The sequence below is a fragment of the Haliotis cracherodii genome, unplaced genomic scaffold (genome assembly GCF_022045235.1).
Source record: "Haliotis cracherodii isolate W230 unplaced genomic scaffold, xgHalCrac1.p SCAF_6, whole genome shotgun sequence".
Taxonomy (NCBI): Eukaryota; Metazoa; Mollusca; class Gastropoda; order Lepetellida; family Haliotidae; genus Haliotis; species Haliotis cracherodii.
The window spans coordinates 63139495-63164878 of record NW_027266319.1 but is presented as its reverse complement, the minus strand read 5'-3'; the positions used below and the strand labels follow the sequence as shown (position 1 = coordinate 63164878).

Below are 25384 nucleotides of genomic sequence, written 5' to 3'. Positions count from 1 at the left end.
TAAGTCTTGTGTACATTGATCAGTCGGAAGGGGTGCTAATTGGGATTGTTAACTAGTCAATATATTAGCATGTATCGACGTGGGGCTTATTATCTCGAATATATGATACATGTCCATAGATAGGATGTCTCCTGAAATTAGCATTATGGCACTATTGTCTGTTTTCAAGATCATTAGATACTGTAATACTTAACCTGAGGAGAGAGTTTAATTTTGATTTTTAGTTCACCTCGCCTGAGAGGACATGTAAGCTTATGTTGTTAAAAGTCGTCCATCATCGTCTGTAAACCATTTACCTTTTTGACTTATTTACTGAAATGGCTCAATCGATTCAGCTGACATTTAATGAGGATGTTTGTTACTTGGATTCAATATGGCTGCCAGGTTTCCATAATTTTATGTAAAATCTGTTTCTCAGTATTGTAAAGGCCTGCAAGTTTATGGATGAGAAGGTCACCATCTGCAGGTTCAAATTGTTAAACGCATCTTGATCAGAAGTCAAATATGGCTGCCAGGAAAATAAAAAATCATTCATCTTAAATGCCTCTTCAGAAAAAACATGACCAATCAGAGCTGTAGATAAGCTGCATATTTGCATAAAGTATGCATTAAATAAACTGAAATATGTGACAAATCAAATCATTAGTATATCAATTACACAACAAAAACCATAAAATCGCTACTAAAATAAGACTAATGTCTATATTACAACTGTAAGATAAAACAATTGTGTATCACCCCGTCAGTAAATTCATTTACGGACAATTATATTTGGTAAAATGTGTATTCTACTGTTCATTTGTTTTTAGTAATTTACAGGGTTTGATACGAAACCCGTTTTCGTGTAAAGACATGTGGGTAAAAATAATTTGAATACCAACTAAAAATCAACCCCATGGGAAACACACCCAAATATCCAACAGCTTATCTAGAGCTCTGACCAACGAAGCTGAAACTTAAAATGCTTGTGCCTACCAATGATGCCACCCAAGCTGATCAAGATGTTAAATTCCAGTAATCAATATGGCCTCCATGACGGCCATATTGGAAAAGCTATTTATACTTGTTACTCAGTCATGTTTGTTCAAAATGTAATGCCATTTGGTCCATGTGTAGTGTGTAGTAGGACTATATATATAATTTTAACTTTGTTTTGATCATTTTCTTGAATTCTGTCAAAAGGCAATTTCAGCTCTGTAATCTTCTTCTTCCCTAAACATGTCAAAATAGCCCAACAGAAGGAGGAGCACTTTGGCATGGATATTCTTCTTGTGATAAGGGGCACGGGTGGCCCAGTCGTCTGAGGCGCCGTAATTTGCTGTTCAGAGTTGCATCCCTTGGGTACGCCAGAAACCTATGATTGTGGGTTTGTCAGCACCATACCCATGCTCGTGGGTTTCACCAAAGTGGTAAACGTCTGAGACCTGCATCACTTCGGGCATTCCTCCCACATTAAGCTGACACGCCGTGATATAACTGGAATACTGTCGTTAAACCCAACTCACTCACTTACTCATTCTTGTGATAACATCAAATTTTTTAGTCGTGAGTCTATATGCAGGTAATATTTGAATATCAATAGTGACAGCAAGTGGATCTTTCAAATCTTTCATATCCTGGCGAGCTAAAGACTGTATTTATGTACAGGAATTAAAAGATTATCTTAGCACTAAGATCCTTTCGTGGAACAGGGCTGTGGATTGTGACTCTGAGTTATTGTCTTTTTCTTTGCAGGGAGGAATCCAGTTTAATGTTGTGCCGGCAGAATTAGGTTTATGTAAGAAACATTTACTCTTCTCTCAGTACAAAAACATGAGTCGGTGTGGCATCACTTTTTCCCCCGTGGGGAGTTCAGGTCGGAATCCGTCCCCAGCACTCCATGCTTGTATTGACAGTTGACTAAAACTGATTGTGTGTCAGTGTGACCTGATGACATTGATGGTGATCAGTGTTGCACATGATATTGGTCGGCCTTGCTCAGAATCAATTATTTATGTGCTGTCAGACATAGCTGGAATACTGCTGACATTGACTCCTTCCGTTGCATGAACTCAGTAATTACCATCTTCCCGAGGCAATACGGTGTTAGCGTTGGGCGTCTCAACGTGCGCGATTCCCGTTCACCCTTTCAAGTTGAGTTGATTGGTTCAACTGTGTCATATGGCCCTGTGTTGCAGGGGTAGCATTATGCAGATGGCTTTGACGAACAGGTCTGGTTGTTGATGAAATATTGTGATAGCTAAATAGACAGATTTTTTATTCATGCACCGATTGTCTTTAAATGTAGTATACAGTTATGTCTGACTGTTCAATAATCTCATACCAACTTTGACTGGAGTAGGTCCGATAGTTTTTCAGATATTGTAGTAAACATTGGTACCATAAATTACCTTCCAGACTATAGCTGACTACCGAGTAGGCTGGAATTATGAAGTTATAATTTGGCTGGAATAACAAGTCTATGTATAGTCCAATCAAAATTGCGTAACGAAATCAACATCCAGTTTGTAAATTGCCTTGCAGATTTCGGTCGATTGCAGGATTTGCAAAGCATGTGAACCCCCAACTCAGGGTCAATAGATATTTCAAAATCTTTTCATGTTTTTAATCTCGCTGATTTGATGCACTTCGAAAAGTAAGACCCGTTTCATCACAATATAGATTTTGATTAGCGATCAGATCGTCTTCACTGGGTGCCGCCATTTTGTTTGAAGCAAATGCAAGTGATATGAGAGGTGGAATCTGATTGGTCAATAGGAGTGACATTGAAGGGACATAACTCGTAATAGCTACGATCGAGCCAAGAAACTGCATCCTTGTTTGGCAAGAGTGGAAACTGGACTTTTACGGTCAGTTAAATCCCTTGACTCAGGAAGATGAGTATTTACAAACAGGATTTCTGTGTCTGTATCGTGTGAGGCCCCAACAAGGTGCCATTGACAGCCTGGTCCTCCATTAAATCCATATAAGAAACAAATCATCATTTCTGTAGGTTAGTGTGCGAATTTTGTATTACTGGACCACTAGACCAAAAAAGCCATATCTTATAAATTGTAGCCTTCCTCTGTGTTGGCCGAAACATACGACGCGGGATATCTGTAATCGCACGATAGGGAATCATTAAAAAATACGTAGAGTCGAATATCATCGTGAATATTTGTTACTTTTAATCCTGGATTGGTTGCTCTTTCGAAAAAACATGCTGGTATGTTGAACAACAAGTTTTCATGTTTTAATACAATCTGGTTGTCCTCTCAAGAAAACATGCCAGCTGTGGCAAGGATGTACCCTGGACCCATTCGTCACTTAAGCTTCATTTTGGATGTCATCATTTCAATCACGATCTTAGCAGAGAATTTCTCGAGCCCATGTGAGCAATTTGATTGGCTGGCTAAATTTGGCATCGTGCCGTACAAAACAGAATCAAAACGAGCTATGGCTGTGTATGGTCCAGGGTATTTTCGTATCAATTTACGTATTTTGTCAATCACTGGATTGTCTGGTCCAGACTCGATTATTTACAGACCGCCATCATATAGCTGGAATATTGCCGAGTGCGGCGTTAAATAACAAACAAACAAAAAAATTTTGTATCATGATAGAAAAGAGGTACCGTATTCGACGTAATAAGCGCCCAGGGCGCTCTCAAAATTATAAATAGGGGGCTCTTATTAGAATATCATTTTGGTGGAAAAAACAGAGTTGAAAGATACATTTCGTGGTTTATGCTGACAGCCTGAAATGTTTTTATACGACAGATATATATTTCCAGAATTTAATTGCCCATAATTAAGGGTGCATATAACATACGAGTGCGTATTATACGCGAATAGATAAGTCTTGTGTACATTGATCAATCGGAAGGGGTGCTAACTGGGATTGTTCACTAGCCAATATGTTAGCAATTATCGCCATGGGCGCTTATTAGAGCGGGGCTCTTATTACGTCGAATACGGTATAATACTCGAGGATGCAGCACTTTCAGAGTCTTGCTCTTCATTTGATGGAGACCGGGTATACTCAACTCCTACAGTGTGTGTCATTCACAAAACTGTTGCTGGGGATAAGTGTGTAATCTTCTCATACATGTTATTTTCCCCACAGCATTTGATATACGTATGCCCCCGTCTGTGGATGTGATCAAGTTTGAGAATCAGATCAAGGCGTGGTGCCAGGAGGCCGGCGAGGACGTCACATACGACTTTGTTATTGTAAGTTCCTTGTTCTGCCCACTGAAAGATCTTCTGACATGGTGGGGCGGTCGGGTAGCCTTGTGGTTAAAGCATTCGGTCGGGTAGCCTTGTGGTTAAAGCATTCGCTCGTCACGCCGAAGACCCAGGTTCGATTCCCGACATGGGTACAATGTGTGAAGCCCATTTCTGGTGTCCCCCGCCGTGATATTGCTGGAATATTGCTAAAAGCGGCGTAAAACCATACTCACTCACTCTGATATGGTTTTCCAGACCGTAACTGTAACATCAATACAGGTGAGTTAGAGGACAAATTATTTTCCTCTTCACCATTTATTATCGAAAACAACTTTAAGAAATGAACTTCTTATCTCGTTAAAAACAAATCAGTGTGTGTCATGTGTGTGTCTGTGTCAGTGTGTGTGTCTGTGTCTACATGAGTGAGTGTGTGTGTGTCTTTGTGAATGAGTGTGTGTGTCTACATGAGTGTGTGTCTCTGTGTGTGTGTGAGTGAGTGTGTGTCTGCTTGAGTGAGTGTGTATGTCTGTGAGTGCGTGCGTGCGTGCGTGCGTGCGTGCGTGCGAGTGAGTACATGTGGATGGGTGTAAGTTTTTGTGATATAACAGAACTCAACCTTTTGTATGATCGCTGAATGTTCAAACATAAATTCAATCTCAGTTAATATTTAAAATTAAACTTTGAATTATCCTAATTAAATTTTGACAGATTATATACTGTACATAGAACTACCGGGTAGGCATGTGAGATTTCATTTATACCGTCTCACACACACACGCAGAGATTCGATATCCTGCCTGCTGAGGTCATCACGTACACAAACACAGCCATGACTGCACACAGCTGTGCTGGAGAACAATGATTGATTGTCTGTAATTATTAACTTTGTTGTTACTGACCCAACACATGAGGATCTCACTGCATATTTCAATAACAGCCACTTCAGACAGTTCCATAAAAGATGCTGGTCTCAAAGAAGTGACTGCTGTTGTTCACTGTGAGTAGTCCTCAATGGATTACCTCTTGTAGTTTATCGTAATTCATGGCTGGCTGCACTAGTATACGATCATACCCGGACAGTGTGGATCATTATTAACCACGGTCTTTGGGAGATCCTCACTAGAACTCATTATATATGTTATATATTGAGTTGGGGGCAAGGGTGGCCATGGGGGTCTAAGGCCCTGTAGTTTGATGTGCAGAGTTGTGTCCCTTTGGTATGCCAGGATCCTATGATCATGGGTTTGAATCTCAGATTTGTTTTGATTATGATCATGGGTTTGTCAGCACCACACATGCTTACGGGAGTAAACATCTCAGATGTTTTACCCCCCTCCCTATAAATGTCAAACAGGGCCCCGTTCCTCAAAGCGATCTTAGCGCAAAGGTGATTGTAAGTCCCATACTTTAACATAGGCTTACGATCATCATAGCGCAAAGATCGCTTTGATCGCTGTATTAATATGAAGTGTTCCCCTTTGTTTGCACAGAAGGACACCAATACTAAGACTGCTCCCATCACCAAACAGGACCCCTGGTGGAACGCCTTCAGCTCCACACTGGAGACACTGTGAGTTGGCCGGGGAATTGGACAACTTGTTATTGCTCATCATGACCACTGCCTTACATCTGAGTCAAACACTTCTCCTGACAACTGCCTTACATCTGAATCAAACACTTCTCCTGACAACTGCCTTACATCTGAATCAAACACTTCTACTGACTACTGCCTTACATCTGAATCAAACACTTCTCCTGACTACTGCCTTACATCTGAATCAAACACTTCTACTGACTACTGCCTTACATCTGAATCAAACACTTCTACTGACAACTGCCTTACATCTGAATCAAACACTTCTACTGACTACTGCCTTACATCTAAATCAAACACTTCTCCTGACTACTGCCTTACATCTGAATCAAACACTTCTACTGACAACTGCCTTACATCTGAATCAAACATTTCTACTGACTACTGCCTTACATCTGAATCAAACACTTCTCCTGACAACTGCCTTACATCTGAATCAAAAACTTCTAATGAGTACTGCCTTACATCTAAATCAAACACTTCTCCTGACTACTGCCTTACATCTGAATCAAACACTTCTACTGACTACTGCCTCACATCTGAATCAAACACTTCTCCTGACTACTGCCTTACATCTGAATCAAACCTTTCTCCTGACAACTGCCTTACATCTGAATCAAACACTTCTACTGAGTACTGCCTTACATCTGAATCAAACACTTCTACTGACAACTGCCTTACATCTGAATCAAACATTTCTACTGACTACTGCCTTACATCTGAATCAAACACTTCTCCTGAGTACTGCCTTACATCTGAATCAAACACTTCTACTGACAACTGCCTTACATCTGAATCAAACATTTCTACTGACTACTGCCTTACATCTGAATCAAACACTTCTCCTGACAACTGCCTTACATCTGAATCAAACACTTCTAATGAGTACTGCCTTACATCTAAATCAAACACTTCTCCTGACTACTGCCTTACATCTGAATCAAACACTTCTACTGACTACTGCCTCACATCTGAATCAAACACTTCTAATGATAAAAAGTCAAGAATCAAATATGTGATTGAAATAATTTTCATGACAAAAGTCCTCAATCACATGATAACAAAAAGCCTTTCTTCTCATGAAAAAGTCTGCAATCTGAATCAAACTTTTCGACTTCTCGCGACAAAAGCCCGGACTCTGAATCAAACACTCCAACAACAAAGCCTCAAATCTGAATCAAACACTTCTCACAACAAAGCCTCAAATCTTAATCAAACACTCCAACAACAAAATTTCTGGAACTAAATCAGCCATAAACCTTCTGAATCAAACATTGCATAATTTGATCGTATATATCAATATTTGGCCATGTTTTGTCAAGTCAGGTCGTACCAGCTGCCAATGAAATCAGTCCCTAATCAATTTCACTCAGCCAGCCAATGTACAAGATCAATAGCTATTGTTGGGCCACTCTGCTGAAGTATTTGCCCATGACGTAACACCCTGACATGTCGCCCACCCGAACATGGAGCCGTGTTTCCCGCTTTAATTACGAGATTGGATCTCTGACAATATATTGACAAATTCCAGCCAACAGTTCTCCGATCAGCAATGATTTATTGATACATTTATGGCTGAACAATGTGGCTACAAAGTGCAGTCCATTTATTTGAGCAATCAATCCGAGTTATTCTCGTAAGGGGCCCCATTCAGTACATGTAGTAATGATAAATAATTGCTGCTTGAAGTGACGGATGTCCCCACAATTGTAAGGGCGTTTAATTCAAGGACTTTGTTACGGACATGACGGAACACAACGTCATTAGAGTTATACTTATGGTCGTAAGTAAGGCAACATGAGCTTCATACCTGAGAGTTTCTAGGGTTTGGTCCTGCCACACTTAAGCACATGTGGCACCTCCTTAAGCAAGTGTTTGTTTGTTTGTTTGTTGTTTAACGCCGCACTCTGCAATATTCCAGCTCTATGACGGCGGTCTGTAAAATAATCGAGTCTGGACCAGACAATCCAGTGATTGACATCATGAGCATCGATCCACGCAGTTGGAATCGATGACATGTATCAACCAAGTCAGCAAGCCTGACCACCCGATCCCGTTAGTGGCCCTTTACGACAAGCATATTCGCCTTTTACGACAAGCATAGTCGCCTTTTACGGCAAGTATGGGTTGCTGAAGACCTATTCTACCCCGGAATCTTCACAGCTCCCTTAAGCATGTGACTTTGTTCGAAGTGTGCCTCTGTTCACCCAGCTGTAAAATGGGTACCCGGTAGAATGAGATGGTAATAGGACTGTAAACCTTCTAGCGTCTCACAAAGCAACTTACGTAGTTAGTGTACTCCCTAGGGAGCTGAGAATGAAAATTGTGTGCACACTGATACATTGCCCTGGGTAATTAATGTTGGCGCTACAAGCATGCAAATGAATGGAATTGGCGCTCTCCCAAAATCCACTTTATTATTATTGTTGTTGTTGTTATCATCATTATTATTCATTTTATTTTACATTTTATAGCCACCTTTTGGAAAGAGACATGAAACATACATTATTACATGCTACACATGAAATGATTCGTATTCAACACAAAATATCATTAAAATCAGATCTTAGTTCTCATGACAACACATTACGGGTCACGTCAGAATGACCTTTCTTTCGACCAATCAGAGCATGTCTTACCAAATCGGACAAGTCACAGTTGGAATGTGTTTTCTAATCGTGCAACCTCAAGAGGTTATCACACGGTATTTCGAATGACAGTTGCGGGCTGTACGACCATTTCTGCCAAATTCATCGTCTATCTCCGACTTCATTTGGATAATGTTGTTAAGCTAGCACTATAAATCGGCATCAGTCTGGACTAGTACAAGCAGACAGACACACACACAGAGACACACACACACACACACACACACACACACACACCGCTATATAGGTGCAATAATCTTTGACACAACGTTAAACCCAATTTCACCTCACTTTCCATACCAAGTGGGAAGTACTGCTATACAATCACGGCCATCTATTAGACAATCCAAAATTTTCTTTGGTTCAGTTTTTAAATTTTTTATCGATAATTTTGAAGTCGCCATTTTGAAACTACTGTCGTAAAGCTTGAGCAAGTTGCTTTTTGACTGACTAATGTCGTCTTCTCGTCAGTCATTTCATTGGTCGGTCAAAGTTCGCAAAAGGTCATTCTGACGTGACCTGTAACGGTAGATAGAACATAGATCTGATTTTAATGAGATTGATGTTAACATTAAACTTCAGGAAAACATTTAAGAACCAGTTGAGCACTGCCTCTCTTAACGGCTCTGCTTGGTAATATAGCAGTCCTACTAATGCAAATAAAATAAAAAATATAACCATCCACATGGTCAAACTGGAGGCAAGAAAAACATCATTTTAATGATACTTTTATTTATATTTTGACCAAATATGTAAATTTATGGACAATTCAGATATATATGGTTAAGATCTGATAATTTACAGCCAAGCATAATTTATGTAAAGGAAGTCAAGATTATGTCTCTGTGGGGATCAATTTGCTCTGAAGGGAAAGTCGATATTTTCTCTTGAGTTCTTTCTGTTCAAATAACAATGTAACATTACCTTCTGCTGTATTGTTGTTTCAGGGGGGTGGAGTATAGGACGGAGATCTTCCCTGCCGGCACAGACAGCAGGTTCACCAGAGAGGTGGGTTTGGGTCAGGGTGGGGTCATGTTGGGTAGAGGGGTGGGGCAGGTTTGAGGATCAGGTTGGGTAGAGGGGTGGGGCAGGTTTGAGGGTCAGGTTGGGTAGAGGGGTGGGGCAGGTTTGAGGGTTGGGTTATGTTGGAAAGAGGATGGGGTCGTGTTGGGTTGAGGGGTGGGGCAGGTTTGACGGTCGGGTCAGGTTGGGTAGAGGGGTGGGGCAGGTTTGAGGGTGGGGTTATGTTGGATAGAGGGGTGGGGTTATGTTAGGTAGAGGGGTGGGGCAGGTTTGAGGGTGGGGTCAGGTTGGGTAGAGGGGTGGGGCAGGTTTGAGGGTGGGGTTATGTTGGGTAGAGGGTGGGGTTATGTTGGGTAGAGGGGTGGGGCAGGTTTGAGAGTGGGGTCAGGTTGGGTAGAGGGGTGGGGCAGGTTTGAGAGTGGGGTCAGGTTGGGTAGAGGGGTGGGGCAGGTTTGAGGGTGGGGCAGGTTGGGTAGAGGGGTGGGGCAGGTTTGAGGGTGGGGCAGGTTTGATGGTGGGGTCAGGTTGGGTAGAGAGGTGGGGGCAGGTAAGGTAGAGGGTGGGGCAGATTTGAGAATGGGTTCTTTTTTGTGTTGCGTTTTTCATATTCAACCATATACAATCAGAAAACATAGTAAAATAATATTGTTATTTGTCCATCTCCACTTTTTTTATGAATTAGGAATAAAATGATACTACAAACATACATAAAATAAATATTGTCATCATTAATCACCACCACATAGAATCAGCCCATTTTCATAAGAACAATTTCACTATATGACCATGACTGTTTCACCCTGTCCCCATTTGAATACACCTGTAATTGTACCCCCTTTCCAGTGTGGCATCCCCGCCCTGGGATTCTCCCCCATGAACCACACCCCCATCTTGCTGCATGACCACAACGAGTTCCTCAACGAGAAGGTCTTCCTGCGCGGCATCGACATCTACTACGAGATCATCCCTGCCCTCGCCAACGTCACAGCCTAAAAGGGGGACTCATTGCTCGAGTGTTTCCCATGCCAAGCAGACAGACAGTGCACGTGTTATCTGTGGCATTTAGCCTTGTTTGGAGGAAAGAACAGCCCTTGTCTCACCGATGTACTTCAGTGGTTTGAATACTGTAATATGCAGATTTATTTAGTCAAACTATTTAGGTATTATTTAGGCAGATCTATGTTTTGGTGCTGGTCATGCTAGCATAGTATCCTCATCAATTATGCAATTTTATGGTTTCAGCTTGTTAAGTTTGTTTTGGGTTTTATTTAGAAATCTGTATTAACAAACCTACTACATTGGTTTTTGTTTCTGACATGGATTTAGAACTACAGTCAAGTCTTGTTAATCTGACACTCGTTAATCCGACGATCGGCTTCATCCGACACTAATGATGGGAACCGATTAAATCAGTGCTATTTAAACCCATTAATCCGACAGTCGACACTCCGACTCCGACACACCTAATTTGCAGCGAATTACCGAAATCACGCATTAATCAGTCTCGTTAATCTGACACAATGATCAGCATACTCCGTGGTCATCTGCCCGCAAGTACACAGCCCGTGTTTTCATGCAAGACAATTCGGCTGGTAGCTGCATTTACAACGGCTGCAGAGAAAAACTTGCTTAACCATAAACAATTAATGAACAATTAGTGTTTGTATCGTTATCTTTCCTGTAGTTTCGGTTTTCGATCATGAACGTTGATACTACTTAATTTCGTTTATCCGACATACTCGTTAATCCGACATAATCATATGCAACCAAGCATGTCGCATTAACAGGACTTGACAGTATACAGTTTAAAAATCTAATATATTTTTAATATTTTTTTACTTAGAAAATCTCAATACAGTGCCTAGTGATACAAGTATGTCAAGAAAATATTGACATGAACTTCTTTATTTAATCTGAGTCATTATTGGAATGAAATTATGTAAAATTATTGCCAATCAACTAATCGCAAAGTTGATAGCGTGTCATGACATGGGCCGTGGCTCGCAATATCAATCACTGGATTGTCTGGTCCAGACGAAATTATGTACAGACTGACATCATATAGCTGGAATATTGCTGAGTGCAGCATTAAACAAACAAACAACACCAAAGATTTTGATCACAGATAGCAAAGGTTATGGTTATCGGACATGGTTGCCATGGTTATCTGACATGGTTGCCATGGTTACTTCATGTAAGAAGGTCACGCTAGAAACTAAACAAATGAAGTACTGTACAAAAACATAGTTTTATTTGTATATGTATGTACAGAATGAGTTGAATGATATTTCAGGGATGATTGTATTGGAATTGTTGCAATATTTACCAATTGAACAAATTATGTTATTTGATATTTCCTGATATTTCCTACTTATATTTGAACATGGAAATAAATAGTTTTTAAAGTATCTGTCTTTTTCTAGCATTTTCTTCCACGGTGATGGGAGTCAGCAATGGATGCTGAAAGTGTTTAAACGTTTCTCTTTGCTGGCTGGTTTGTTTTTTTCTTCATTTCCGGGAAGAGATATATTTTTTTTAAATCGCACACACCCCAGAAGATCAAGTCTGCCAGTTTAGCTATGCATGACACTGTTGAAAGCATTCGTCACCACTCGCCCCTTTCCGTAACCTGCAAGAAGACTCGTCCCCCATCCATGAATGTTATGAACAAAAATATGACAAACCAATCAGAATGTGCGAATGATTTCTTCTTCGTCAAAGAATCCCTCAGAAATAATTTTTGATTTAACATATGTCTTGCATCTAAAAATATACCCAAGACATAGTTAGACGTCTTCAGTCATACTGTACAATTCCGCAGGTCCCGATGTGCTTTAAATTGTCTGAAATATTTATAATATATGGATAAATGAATGTGAACCATTACGCAACAAGTTGACAATTGTTTTAGGATGCCCGTTCGAACTAAGACAGAACCCAGTCGCAAGGGTCATTCAACATTACAGAGTTGCATCCCTTGGGTATGCCAGAAACCTATGATGGGTTCAAATCCCAGTTTTGCGCTTGTTATGTTTGGTTTGCTTGCTGTTTAACGCTGCACTCAGCAATATTACAGTTATATGACTGCAGTCTGTAAATAATCGAGTGTGGACCACACAATCCAGTGATTGACATCCTGACCATCGATCCACGCAATTGGGATATGATGACATGCATCAACTGAGTCAGCGAGACTCAGGTGCTTTTCACCAAAGTGGTAAACGTCTGAGACCTGCATCACTACTTCAAGCTTTCTACTCAGTAAGCTGACAAGCAGTTATCACTGGAAATGTCAAAGCCCCATTAAAACCAACTTCTATTAAAACATCCCAAGCAGATTACTGTTAGACCCTCAATTTTAGTGCTATGTTGTTGTTTTTATAACAGTCCTTTCAACTCTCGGAGGATATCCCTTGCACAATGAAAAGATTATTCAATTTACCAATAGGAATGACAGGTAGACCGTGCCGAGAAGAGCCCAAAACATGTATAATATATGCTCATCTGAGGGGCGGAAACTGCCTACATTCGGATCGAATCGAGGAATGCAGCATGCACGTAAGAACTGCTAAGGCGCTTAGGTAAAGTCTTGCGTTTAAGGTTGATTTGATACATCGCACACCTTGGATGACGAATGCGGTTAGTAATTTCAGAAATAGTGGACGAATTTATGGTACTTTCGGATCCCTTTAATATGCCTACCCAGCTATGGCGCTCGGTTGCATTGCCACATACACATACATACATACATGTACATATACTACAAAGCCTTGGCGAACGCTGCAACCCTAACTAACCTAAACCACAATGAGCGCGCGTTCAGGAGATGTAGGGTGTGCAAGTTATGAAATACGCTTCGCTAGTGGGCAGAATGTCCGGATCATCGTTACCCATTGCCGTATTCAGTCATTTCGTCGGCACAACTCGCTATTCTTCACATATTATTCGGATTTCATAAGGTATCCGAATTTCAAGACCCAAATGGCACACGTTCGTCGCCGATAAATTACGATCCGAAGTTAAAAATTTGACCACCGGAAAGGCACGTGGATCCGATCTTAGGTTATATTTTTGTGCAGTTTTTTTACAAAGCGACCCGTGAGTATACAAGAAAAAAATGTGAAATTATTACGAAAAATGACAAGCACAACTAAAGTTTCTAATCAAATTATAAGTTTTGTTATATTTGGTAAGGAAAGAAATGTGACGTCATCTATTTAGCAAAAATGTTATTCCCATGATATATAATAGATACATGGATTCAAAGCTTTTACATATTTTAAATAAAGTTGTTTCGGTCATCCCTGCATATTATTTCCAAATATTTATCTGCAAGCACGTCAATTTTCTTAAAATATTACCGAATCCCTGGGAATGAAATGTGTCACCCCCTGTGAAATTTATCGATAGTCTGTTGGCACTGATTACTTACCACCAATTCAGCCACTGGGTGGGTGGGTTGCAAATTAGTGTGTAAATTTTGTCACGTTGGAATATGTTTCAAAATTATTATGATTAAGAGTCTGCGATTAGGTCCTTAGACCTGCATCAATTCCGTTTTTTTCCATTAAGCAGACACGCCGTGATGTAATTGAAACTATGTTCAAACCGGCGACATATCCCAAGCTTTACGTCAACCGTGAAGTTATTATTTATACTGAAGATGTACTAAACGGTCAAGTTTGGATTATGTCCAATAAATCTTTATCTTTAGCTTTGATTGTTTGTTTGTTGCTTTACACCGCACTCGGAAATATTCCAGCTATATGACGACGGCCTGTAAATAATTCAGTGATTGACAACATGAGCTTCTATCACTGCATCTCTAAGATAAGCATGTAAACTTTCATTCATGTTACTTCAGTGGTTTCTGAGAAAACTTGTCCCATTGCAAACACTATGCACTTAGTTGATTGGCATGGAGCACCATAACATTGGAAAAAAAACCATTTACGGCACTAATTCTCGAACTCATTCTTGACAATATTTCCGATATATACATTCGAATCAATCATGTAAATAACTACAGTTGTTTCTGAGAAAACTTTCACGCATTATGCACGAAGCTGAAAAACACGCAGGAAGGGCCATAACTCTGTAAAAAATGATCAAGACACCAATTATCGAACTCATTTTTAGACCATGACCAATATCAAAAAGAAAATAATTTCACAAACTTAGATACTTTTTTATAGAAAATTTGTCCACTTTGAGAAGCGGACGAAAGACAGACCGACGGACTCCGTTCTAAATACCCCGCCCCAATCCGTGGCAGGGGATAAAGATGCCCAAATCTTTTTCAACAAAAAGTACAAAAAATAAACAAATCAAAGATGACCACGTTCCATTTTCAACCAATACGATGACGCCACGTCATGATGCGCCTGGCCTAGTGAAACCCTTCTGTGACGTCATAATAAAGGACGTCTCAGCACGGGGCGGTCAAGTAGCCAGCAACCATGTCGGACGAAGACATGAAACAGTCGAAGACAGAATCGACAATTATGAAGACAATTAGTGCCCCCAAGACACCCCAAAGCCCCGAAGCCAGCAAGGGCGCGAAGAACCCCGACCCCAGTTTTGGCCGAACGGAAGATCTCTACTACTCACCGGAAGGACCCTTGCCGCCTCTGAAACGTGGGTAAAGTAGCATGTGGCTGACCGTCTTTAATTACGACCCTTAAAACTTGACGAGCATTATTTTCCTCTCTATTGATGGAAAGAAGCAATCCTTTCACTTTTCAATTACAGTAAACTACGTTTATAACGAACACGCTTATAACGAACTTACAGATATAACGAACTTGTTTTTTGGTCCCGGCAATTTGCTTATATTTGCTGTATATATATGCATATAACGAACTGCGGTTATAACGAACTAAAAATAGTGGTCCCCTTGAGTTCGTTATAACCCTAGTTTTCTGTACTCTTTTTAATTTCTTTAATTTCTTTTTCATTTCACCCGTTAGACAATTTTGCATTTTGTGCTTGAGATCACTTCAAAACATGTTTTTTAGATCTTATATTATTTTTTTCTACACTATTCCCTGTGGTTTTGGAAACTAAAATTCCTAATTCCACTGATTTACCACGAGGCCTCGTCAGGCATAATTTTTTGTACGTGTTGAGTGTTGAACTTTATATCGGTCTTGAGTTCGATGTTTTTGTAATAAAGATTAACTTTGAGTATGGAAGATTTTTACCACTTGCTATCGCTATTTCATCAAAAAAATTTCATCACAATTCGTTATGTTATTGATCACATATGGATTTTTTTTATCTTCGTGACTGACCACCATTCAACCGTGTTCCGCTTTCTCCTATGATATTAAAGGGGCACTGATCTAACGCAATTCCCCGGGACTGGTTGTTGCCTTTGTTATTGTTTTTTCCCAGTGAGTACCCGGATGTAAAGCAGAAATCTAGACTAGCTCGCGACCTCTGTTGCGCCATTCGTAAGCGCATTAGTCACTTTTATGGATGCCGGTAGTAATCAGAGCGTATGGTCACATTGATCAACAAAATGAAATACAGTTTTCGAGATAATAAGGAAATGTAGGCATCTTTGTGGGTAGCATCGGTAATGGTGACGAAGTTTTGATAAGTCACTTGCTTGGTAATTTTGCGATTTTCGTTTACACTATTTAGACTTGCAACACAAAGTAAATATTTCACCTGAGCATTGTTTTTTTTATAGTGTGTATATTTTTTTACTGTCAAATGTGTAACATATTTATTAAACGTCTAAATATTCAGTTATTTTACAAAGTGACTGAAAAACATTTCCATCTGTATTATTATGATAACGAATTCCAAACATTTGGATGTTTAATGTCATCACCAAGAGACTGAAAATGTTACGTTGGAAAGTACATTTCTATGTTGTTTGGCTTCTAATCCTACATAATAATCTGTTGTGATGTTTGTAGGCCCTTTTGATCGTCTTAATCAATCTGGATATATTTTTTAGTCAAAATGACTGAAATATTTACACATTTTATCAATTGCCTGAGAGAATCACATTTTACAAATTGACGGTAATCTATACTCGCTTACAAAGGAAATGACCTGTGAAAACAACGTCTATCCCGCATTGAAGAATTTCCCAACCAAGACGTAGAAAAACAAGAACGAATCGGTTCAAATGAAGGAAAACAAAATGCAAATACCATAATTACAACTTACCAAATTTATGTGTATAAATAGGCAGCTTCCTTATTCGAGGAATGTATCCGTGAATATCCACACAAAGGAATAATATCCCACTCGTCTGCAGCCATACAAAATAACTTATTCGATGTCACGTGTCTCTGTAACTATCAAATATTCTAAAAGATATATATCGTTTCGGGTGTCAAGTCTCAAGGTTAGGCTGAGAAAGGCCACGTGACAACTATTTTCATTACGTCGACGGTTCCTAAAAAATCCATTGAGTTTGATAACAATGAGCAACCAATCAACGTATTATCAGTTAACCCTTTGAACAAATTGTATGTTGTTTTTACATCGGCACTTCACGCCATGATATGAGTGTATTCCCTTTGTTTTAGTAAACCTAGACATGTAAACACTCACTTTTGACATATCCACTGTGCAAGATAACAGTGATTAATCAATCAACGTATTTTCTGTTAATCCTTTGATGACTAGGAACGATCCGTTGATTTACAAAAAAAAAGTAAATCAACTGATCATTCATCTCTTGCTGGGCTACCACGTGCATATTACATAACCTCACTTCAAACCTGGATTTAGATTGAATAATTACCCCAGACACAATAAATGCCAAATGAGAACCTTTGTCAGGTAATCTAAGTGGTGCTACCACTAATTGTACCTGTGATAAATTCATTAACTGAGCATCAAGTGAATGACGACAAATACACAAGTGTAGGGTTATACGAGAAAACGTGGATGACAACAAGGGAGTAGTAATCGTATTATCGACGCAATCCGAAATCCGAAAATGCTTTCACTGCATGGATACTTTTTTTAGTATTAAACTATAACCATCTGGGGTATTTCCAAATGACGACTTCCGATGAGCTCCGCCGTTCTTTTTGTCTGTTTGTTTAGGCTGAAGAAATTATTTAATATGCGCCCTTTGTCGAATCTTTATAGATCACAGTTAACCAATCAGTGTTTATGCAAAAATGCGTAAAATAAATATTGCCTCCAGCCTCCAAGTTTATTTAGCTGTCCTTGCAGACGGTAGCCCAGTCTCTGGTCACGCTCAGTTGCGTTGCTTATCATCCGGGTACTCACGGGGGAAAAAACAATAACAAAGGCAACAACCAGTCCGGGGAATGGCGTTAGATCAGTGCCCCTTTAAGGTGGAGCTAGACTAGTGTAGATCGATGCGTAGATCGATGTTCATGACTTCAATCACTGGATTGTCTGGAACAGACTCGATAATTTACAGACCGCCGTCAAATAGCTGGAATATTGCTGAGTGCGGCGTTAAACAACCAACAAAAAAACAAGCTTTCAATTTGCCAACGAGATACATTTACACTAAGTGGTGAAACAGTATAATCGCGGTAACCTTCGGCAAACAGAATCAACAGAGCCCGAAGTGATGCGGGTCTAAGATGTTTACCACTTTGGTGAAACCCACAAGCACGGGCATGGTGCTGACAAACCCAGCGAAACGGGATTCGAACTCACGATCATAGGTTTCTTTCCTGCCAAAGGGACGGAACTCTGCCACCTGCGAGCACGAGAACGTATGATGACAGTGGCATCATTATTCTAATATCACCCCACGTGTAGACGCGGTCTCCATGATAAGAAAATATAGTGTTTGATTAAACCGATGTTTGTTTACTGTTTCCAGTCAATCGGACGCCGATGGGGCACTACATCGTACCACCGGGGGGAAAGCCGCTCACAAGCCTCGGTAATGCTTTCCTAAAGATATAGTAGTGATATTTCATCACGCAGGATAATGTGGCACTTCGATTTTACTGATGTTGCTGCAGATGATGGTTGCGATGTTGTTGAAAATGCTTCATGGATTAAGATACATTGTACTGTAGTATTTGTGATGATGATGATGATGATGATGATGATGATGATAAAAATTGGAATGACGATACTGCATCACAAAGGCGCCTCTGTATTTCGATATTTCTCTTATGGTGATAATGATGAGGATTATTATTATTATTATCATTATTATTATTGGAGACATTGCGATTATACTTTCTGAAGATGGTGGTAACGATCAGTAATCACCACGACAACTATACGCCATCTTCCCGAGGCAAGGGAGTGAACTTCCTATAAAACGTTAAGTCAGTTAAACGCCCTTGCCTCGGGTAGATGCTATACGCTAAATGCCAATCTGTCAAAATATAGAGAAAAGCTTTGTTGTGTAGTTGATCTGCAAGCTATTCAATACATCTAACTCTGTTTTTCTACTGTCCCTATGTCTGCTGCAGGCGACCATGTGCCTGGGCCTGCGGACTACACGCCAAAGATTGACCTGACCAGGAAGTCACCGCCGCAGTACTCGCTGGTCGGGAAACTGAAGAAACATACACGTAAATAATTTCTACCTAAACTTACACTGATATTTAACATATCACAGACAATAAACCATATATTAAATAGTGAGTGAGTGTGGCTTTACGCCGCTTCCAGCAACATCACGGCGGGGGACACCAGAAACTGGCTTCACACATTGTACCCATGTAGGGAATCGAACCCGAGTCTTCGGCGTGACGAGCGAACGCTTTAACCACTAGGCTACCCGACCGTCATCCATTAAATAACTAGAAGTGACTGGTGTCTTTTATTTGTTGTTAATTAATTTCACCAGCAGTGTTGAGTAGTGAGTGAGTATGGTTTTACGCCGCTTTTAGCAATATTCCAGCAATATCACGTCGAGGGACACCAGAAATGGGCTTCACACATTGTACCCATGTCAGGAATCGAACACGGGTCTTCGGCGTGACGAGCGAACGCTTTAACCATTAGGCTACCCGACCGCCCCCCAGTGTTGAGTACTATTTATAACCAGTTCAATCACTTGGTAAATTCTTGGTTGTATGTGTCTGTCATTGCTAAGTACATATTCAAACAGATATTCATACAATACAACAATTTCAATATTTCATCACAGTAAATAATTTCAAGTTGGCTTGGTTATTTTGTATTTACTTCAAATTTGATTCGATTTGATCTTTTTACATACTCATTCAGTAAATATACCTGTACAAGTCATCATAAATAATATCCAAAAATATCCACGTGTTTAGAGCAAGTGGTTAGCCCACGTTTCACGTTAAACACATTTGTACCGGATTAATAGTTAAAGGTTTAAGCATCTCGTCCCCCAGCAACCTGGTACCCCGGCCCGGCTGATTACACGTGTGGGGAGAACCTTATCTGGAACCATCGAACCGTCACCCTCAAGGGCCGAGTTGGCAAGAGCTGCCTCGAGCAGAAAGGTTAGACATCAGCTCTTCTAGAGCTCTTCTTCCTTCATTCTTTTTTAACCAGGAAAGGGTGCGACCCTTGCTTTGTGGATTGACTTGTCACAGGAAACAAACTGACTTTTTGTTGATATACCTCGTCACTAACTTTTGTTATGTTATATTTTACTTTCATTGTCGGTTATTTCAATGAGATAGCTTAAATTGTTCTGATTCTGGTCACCATAGAACATTTCTCTAACGGTTTCATAAATATTTTATTTGTATGCAAAAGACATGCCTTCGTTAAATCTTTTAATGTCATCATCGAAGCAGTCAGGGTTGCGGCCTAGAACGCCCCAAACATCCGATATCAAACTAACGTATTTCCTCAATTTGACGCTACGCCGTCTATTAATTTCGCGAGAGCCCTTGACTCGGTGTGTATTAGAGACCCATCGTGTTTTAGAGGAAATAAAGATTCGTTTTACAGTTTATATGGGGGCGATCGATCGTCGGAGATTTTTTTTATGAATCGATATGTATGCTTTGCGCACATTTTTTGTGTGAAAAGGCTTAATATATGTGAAAGGGGTTTCCGTAGCAAAAAGGAAACCTCTTTTTAACCAATCAGAATCAAGCATTCATCAATGTCATGCTAGAATATTACGCATCTCCTTCTGCGGGAGGCACAGAACGTATCAATGGACCCTTGTATTTTTACACATCAAAGTGACCCTATCGCCAGCTACCCACAAGGCTTCGATAAAAGAACATAAAAGTCATACAACCAATGTAAACAAAGGCTACATGCGCATGGAAATAGTTTTTCACGTTTTAGGAAATTTTGTCAATGAAATGTCACAACTTATGTTTCTCTGAATGTGCAGACTATCCAAAATTAAATCGATGATAAACATATGCAAATTGTTTAATGGACTTTAAACAAAAAATAGCAATCTCATTAAAATCAGATCTTAGTTTTCGCTACCGCTAAACAAAGATATGAGGACATCCCATTAAGAGTAACGTCAGAACGACCTTTCGTTAATTTTGACCGACCAATGAAATGACTGGCAAGAAATCGACATTAGCCAATCAGAAGGCAGCTTTCTCGAACTTTACGACACTAGTTTCCAACTGGCGACTGCGTTTCGAAACATATTTTGACGCATTCTCGATTAAAATTTTAAACTGATTAGAAGAACATTCTGGAATGGCTTATAGATGGCCTAGATTGTATGGATATAATCATAAAACCCCTCGTTCGGAATACCCCGTGTTAAATATTTCGTGGTTGCATGATCAGAAAACACATTCCGACTGTCACTTTCATGATCTGGAAAGCGACGCTGTGATAGGTTGGATGAAAGGTCGTTCTGACGTGACCCGTTATGGGTTGTCCTCAGATCTTTGTTTAGCGATAGCAAGAACTAAGATCTGATTTTAATGAGATTGAAAAAATGGCTTCCCGGAAAGGGAGCCGCAAGCAGATGCAGACGGGTCTACTTCTATTCACATAGTTTTAAATGGTCTACAGGGATTGTTACGATACAGGTTTTTAGTTAAATACCCAAATGTCAAGAAACAGGTGGGTAAATAAAATTTGAATACCGTCTAAAACTTGTGGATAGCCAATCAATAAAACCCCTGGGTAAAATACCCCAAAATAACCAAATGTGAGGTGAAATTGGGTTTAATGTCGCGTCCAAGACTATTGCGCTTATATAGCAACTGTGTGTGTGTGTGTGTGTGTGTGTGTGCCAGTCCGGACTGATGCCGATATATAGTGCTAGCCCACTGAGATACCATGCCGCAGTTTAACATGAATACCCCACTCAGACACAGTATACTGACTCCGAGCCGACCAGTCCTTGCTTTAACCCCTTAATGCCGAGCGCCAGACAGGGTAACAACAAGTACCATCTTTTAACGTCTTTTGGTATGACGCGGCCGGGGATCGAACTGCGGACCTTCCGCTCTCCGGGCGGACGCTCTACCACTAGACCACGGAGGCGGTCCAAAATAACCAAAAGCTTATCTATATAGCTCTGCAATCATACAAACAAATCGAAGAGCCGCTTATGTTGTTAATTTATAAGTACAGGTATTGGAACGTCGTTTTTTGAAACGATGACCTGGCTGACATACTGAGCCATCGCACACTGACGTCGTTGATCGATGTTGACGTTAATGACGTGTTCCGTACCTCAATTGGGCGGTGGGCGCTTGCAAACCACTTCAATTTATGGCTAGCTACTTCGTATGTGAATGTTGGTCTACTCCCAAGTAAGCGGTATGACAGCTTTATCCATTCAGTAAACCAGATACTTCAAGATTTGCTTTGATTTTCCACCGTTACGATAAAAGATGAAATAAATCTGTTAATGAAAATCAAAAACCGGAAGTGAGACCCAAATTAACGGAAACGAGAATCTCATTAAGTTGAAGTTTGACAGGTGGGGGCACACGTCTAGCAGCTGGAGGGTCCCATCCACGATAAATGTAGGTCATTCTGAATTAACCCGTCAAGATCCGGGGTAGAATAGGTCTTCAGCAATCCACGCTTGCCGTAAAAGGCGACTATGCTTGTCATAAGAGGCGACTAACGGGATCAAGTGGTCAGACTCGATGACTTGGTTGATGCATGTCATCGTATCCCAATTGCGTGGATCGATGCTCATGGTGTCAACCGGATTGTCTGGTCCAGACTAGATTATTTAAAGACCGCCGTCATATAGCTGGGATATTGCTGAGTGCGGCGTAGTTAATGATGAGTCTAGCCCAGACAAACCAGTGGTTGATATTATGACCAACCACGCTTCGAAACTGACAACCTGATCCCTTAAAACGGCTTTTACGAAAAGGATGGAGTGCTGGTGACCTATTTGTTTCCAGACTACTTGAGTGGTTAGGCCACTCAAGAACAATATGGACTTTGACGTTGGCCTACATATTCTATTCGATTGTGATTTGGCTAAAGGTTTGTTTGTATTCTATATCGGATCCAGGGGCGTCAGACATAGGGCCAGCCATGTATGACACGATGAACCACATGGGGAGTTGCGGGCCCTGCTTTAGCATGGCATCCAAACACACCTGCATCGACGGTAAGCTACGTTTTGTTTGTTTGTCTATTTGTTTGTTGTTTGACGCCACTCTCAGCAATATTCCAGATTTGTGAGGGCGGACCGGACAATCCAGTGATTGAAAGCATGAGCATCGATCCACGCAATTGGGATACGATGACATGCATCAACCAAGTCAGCGAACCTGATCCCGTTAGTTGTCTCTACGCACAGTGATAACTATGACTAATTTGAATGTCCCTGTTTACCACGTCGCGTTCAGTATAACAATGGACCCCTGAAGATTCCGGGGTAGAAAAGGTCTTCAGCAACCCATGCTTGCCGTAAAAGGTGACTATGCTTGTCGTAAAAGGCGACTAACGGGATCGGATGGTCAGGCTGGCTGACTTCGTTGATGCATGTCATCGATCCCAATTGCGTGGATCGATGCTCATGATATTAATCACTGGATTATCTGGTCCAGACTGGATTATTTACAGACCGCCGTCATATAGCTGGAATATTGCTGAGTGCGACGTTAAACAACCAACCAACCAACCAACCAGTATAGCAATGGAATCTGTTGACGCAAAATATCAATGTTCATATCCCATAGGTAACGAATTCCCATAACATGTAATAACTGTTGATACAGGAATGCTTATCTACGTACTTTAGTGTGCTAAATTTGCTCTTTCATCCAAAAAAATTACATTAATTTATTTCGACCTTGACCTTCAGGGTTTGAGACGCCTGGCCCAGACTTCCGGCCCAACTCAGGCTATTGGGGAAGAGGACCCAAAAAGTCGTTCGGAAGCAAACGTCCAGACTTTTTTCCAGACAATCCAGGTTGGTTTTGTGGACCTATCCAGCATAGCCGCATCCAGGGGGTCCGGCAGTCAATTTTTCTGGGAGAGGATTTGGATTTTGATATTTTTGACCTCCCTTTAAAAAATGCCGGATCCGCCCTTGTCAAGTGATATCATTTTAGCTTCATGTTGGACCCGTCAAGAGTCATGACCTGTCGTGACCTATTTGTACGTTGTTTCGCCATGGATGTCTGCGTACAGCATCTCTGTGGCGTGAGTGAGTGAGTATGGTTTTACGCCGCTTTTATACCAGCAATACCAGGACACCAGAAATGGGCTTCACACATTGTAACCTTCTTGGAATCGAACACAGGCCTTCGTCGTGACGTGCGAGGGCTTTAACCACAAGGCTACCCAATCTCCCAACATGAATTAAGCTCCATTACGTCTATCTATGATGACAGCTAAATGTGTTCGAATATTTTTGGGATAAGTTGTGATTATGGATAATTTATATCTGAACTTTAGCTGACGAATTTTGAGTCTTGTTCTTAATTTGACGTTATTTTAATATTCTATACGTTATTTAGACTTATTTGCCCGTTAGGATGCACATTTATAAGCTAGAGGAAACTGATACAATTGTAATACACTCGTCATGTCTTAAATATCAAGAAAGAGGAGGCATCTTGTTGCTGTACGTGTGTTCTGTGTATCAACATTACTGCGTCATAGAGGGGGTCACGGGTGGCCCAGTCATCTAAAGCGCCGTGATTCGCTGTGCAGAGTTGCGTCCCTTGAGCACGCCAGAAACCTATGATTGTGGGTTCGAATCCCGGTTCGCCCCGATTATGTTTCTAGGTTTGTCAGCACCATACCCGTGCTCGTGGGTTTCACCGAAGTGGTAAAGGTCTGAGACCTGCATCACTTCGGGCTTTCCTCCCACATTAAGCTGACACGCCGTGATATAACTGGAATACTGTTAAAAGCGGAGTTAAACCCAACTCACTCAATGCGTCATAGCCATTTCAAAACATTATCCAAATTTATCATATTTATCATATTTGAATGAATAAAGACTCTGAATAATCGATAACATATGCCCAGCAAACACGCTCTTGTGAAGCGGTTGTAGTGACTGTAATACCATAATCAGGTGAGCTACTGAGCTACTTTTTTCTAACAACGTTCTGTCTACATGGGGTAGCCAAGTGGTTAAAGCGTTCGTCACGCCGAAAACCAGGGTTCGATTCCCTACATGAGTATACTGTGTGAAGCTCATTTCTGGTGTGCCCGGCCGTGATATTGCAGAAATATCGCTAAAAGCGGAGTAAAACCATACTCACTCTCCAGCTCACTGACTCACTGGCGGTAAGATTCTAAGACACATATTCAAAATTATTTTAACAGAGCTGCTGACAAAAAATCAGTTGTGCATATCGAGTCATTGTCTTCGGCGGCTGAGCAACCCGTCTAATTGTAGCAGCCATGACTGCGCCTATTTTTTTAGGCCCTCGGTTCTACATCTGGAATAGTGCCTGTGGCAATCTGTAATTTGTCAACCAGTAGATTAATACAGTTTCCATAACCCCACAGCTCCCATCCCATCTATAATG

General features: G+C 40.7%; 3 protein-coding genes across 4 annotated transcripts in view; 2 read left to right on the top strand and 1 right to left on the bottom strand.

Annotated features, from left to right (window-relative positions):
• Positions 1–11798, top strand: part of LOC139444757 (aminoacylase-1A-like) — a 36751-nt gene extending 24953 nt beyond the window's left edge. Inside the window, exons 12-16 of the mRNA XM_071225699.1 lie at positions 1735–1777; positions 4105–4211; positions 5699–5778; positions 9398–9458; positions 10317–11798. Coding sequence (XP_071081800.1) covers positions 1735–1777; positions 4105–4211; positions 5699–5778; positions 9398–9458; positions 10317–10466 — 441 coding nt within the window. The 3' untranslated portion in view covers positions 10467–11798. The remainder of the gene's footprint in view (positions 1–1734; positions 1778–4104; positions 4212–5698; positions 5779–9397; positions 9459–10316) is intronic.
• LOC139444756 (orexin receptor type 2-like) overlaps positions 1–25384 on the bottom strand; it is a 149320-nt gene that overhangs the window by 83388 nt on the left and 40548 nt on the right. The gene's annotated exons all lie outside the window — the stretch shown is intronic.
• The window catches only part of LOC139446577 (uncharacterized), a 69792-nt gene continuing 59340 nt past the window's right edge, over positions 14933–25384 (top strand). Inside the window, exons 1-6 of the mRNA XM_071227870.1 lie at positions 14933–15110; positions 18310–18372; positions 18917–19018; positions 19817–19927; positions 22903–23001; positions 23701–23808. Of these exons, the coding sequence (XP_071083971.1) occupies positions 14933–15110; positions 18310–18372; positions 18917–19018; positions 19817–19927; positions 22903–23001; positions 23701–23808 (661 nt within the window). The remainder of the gene's footprint in view (positions 15111–18309; positions 18373–18916; positions 19019–19816; positions 19928–22902; positions 23002–23700; positions 23809–25384) is intronic.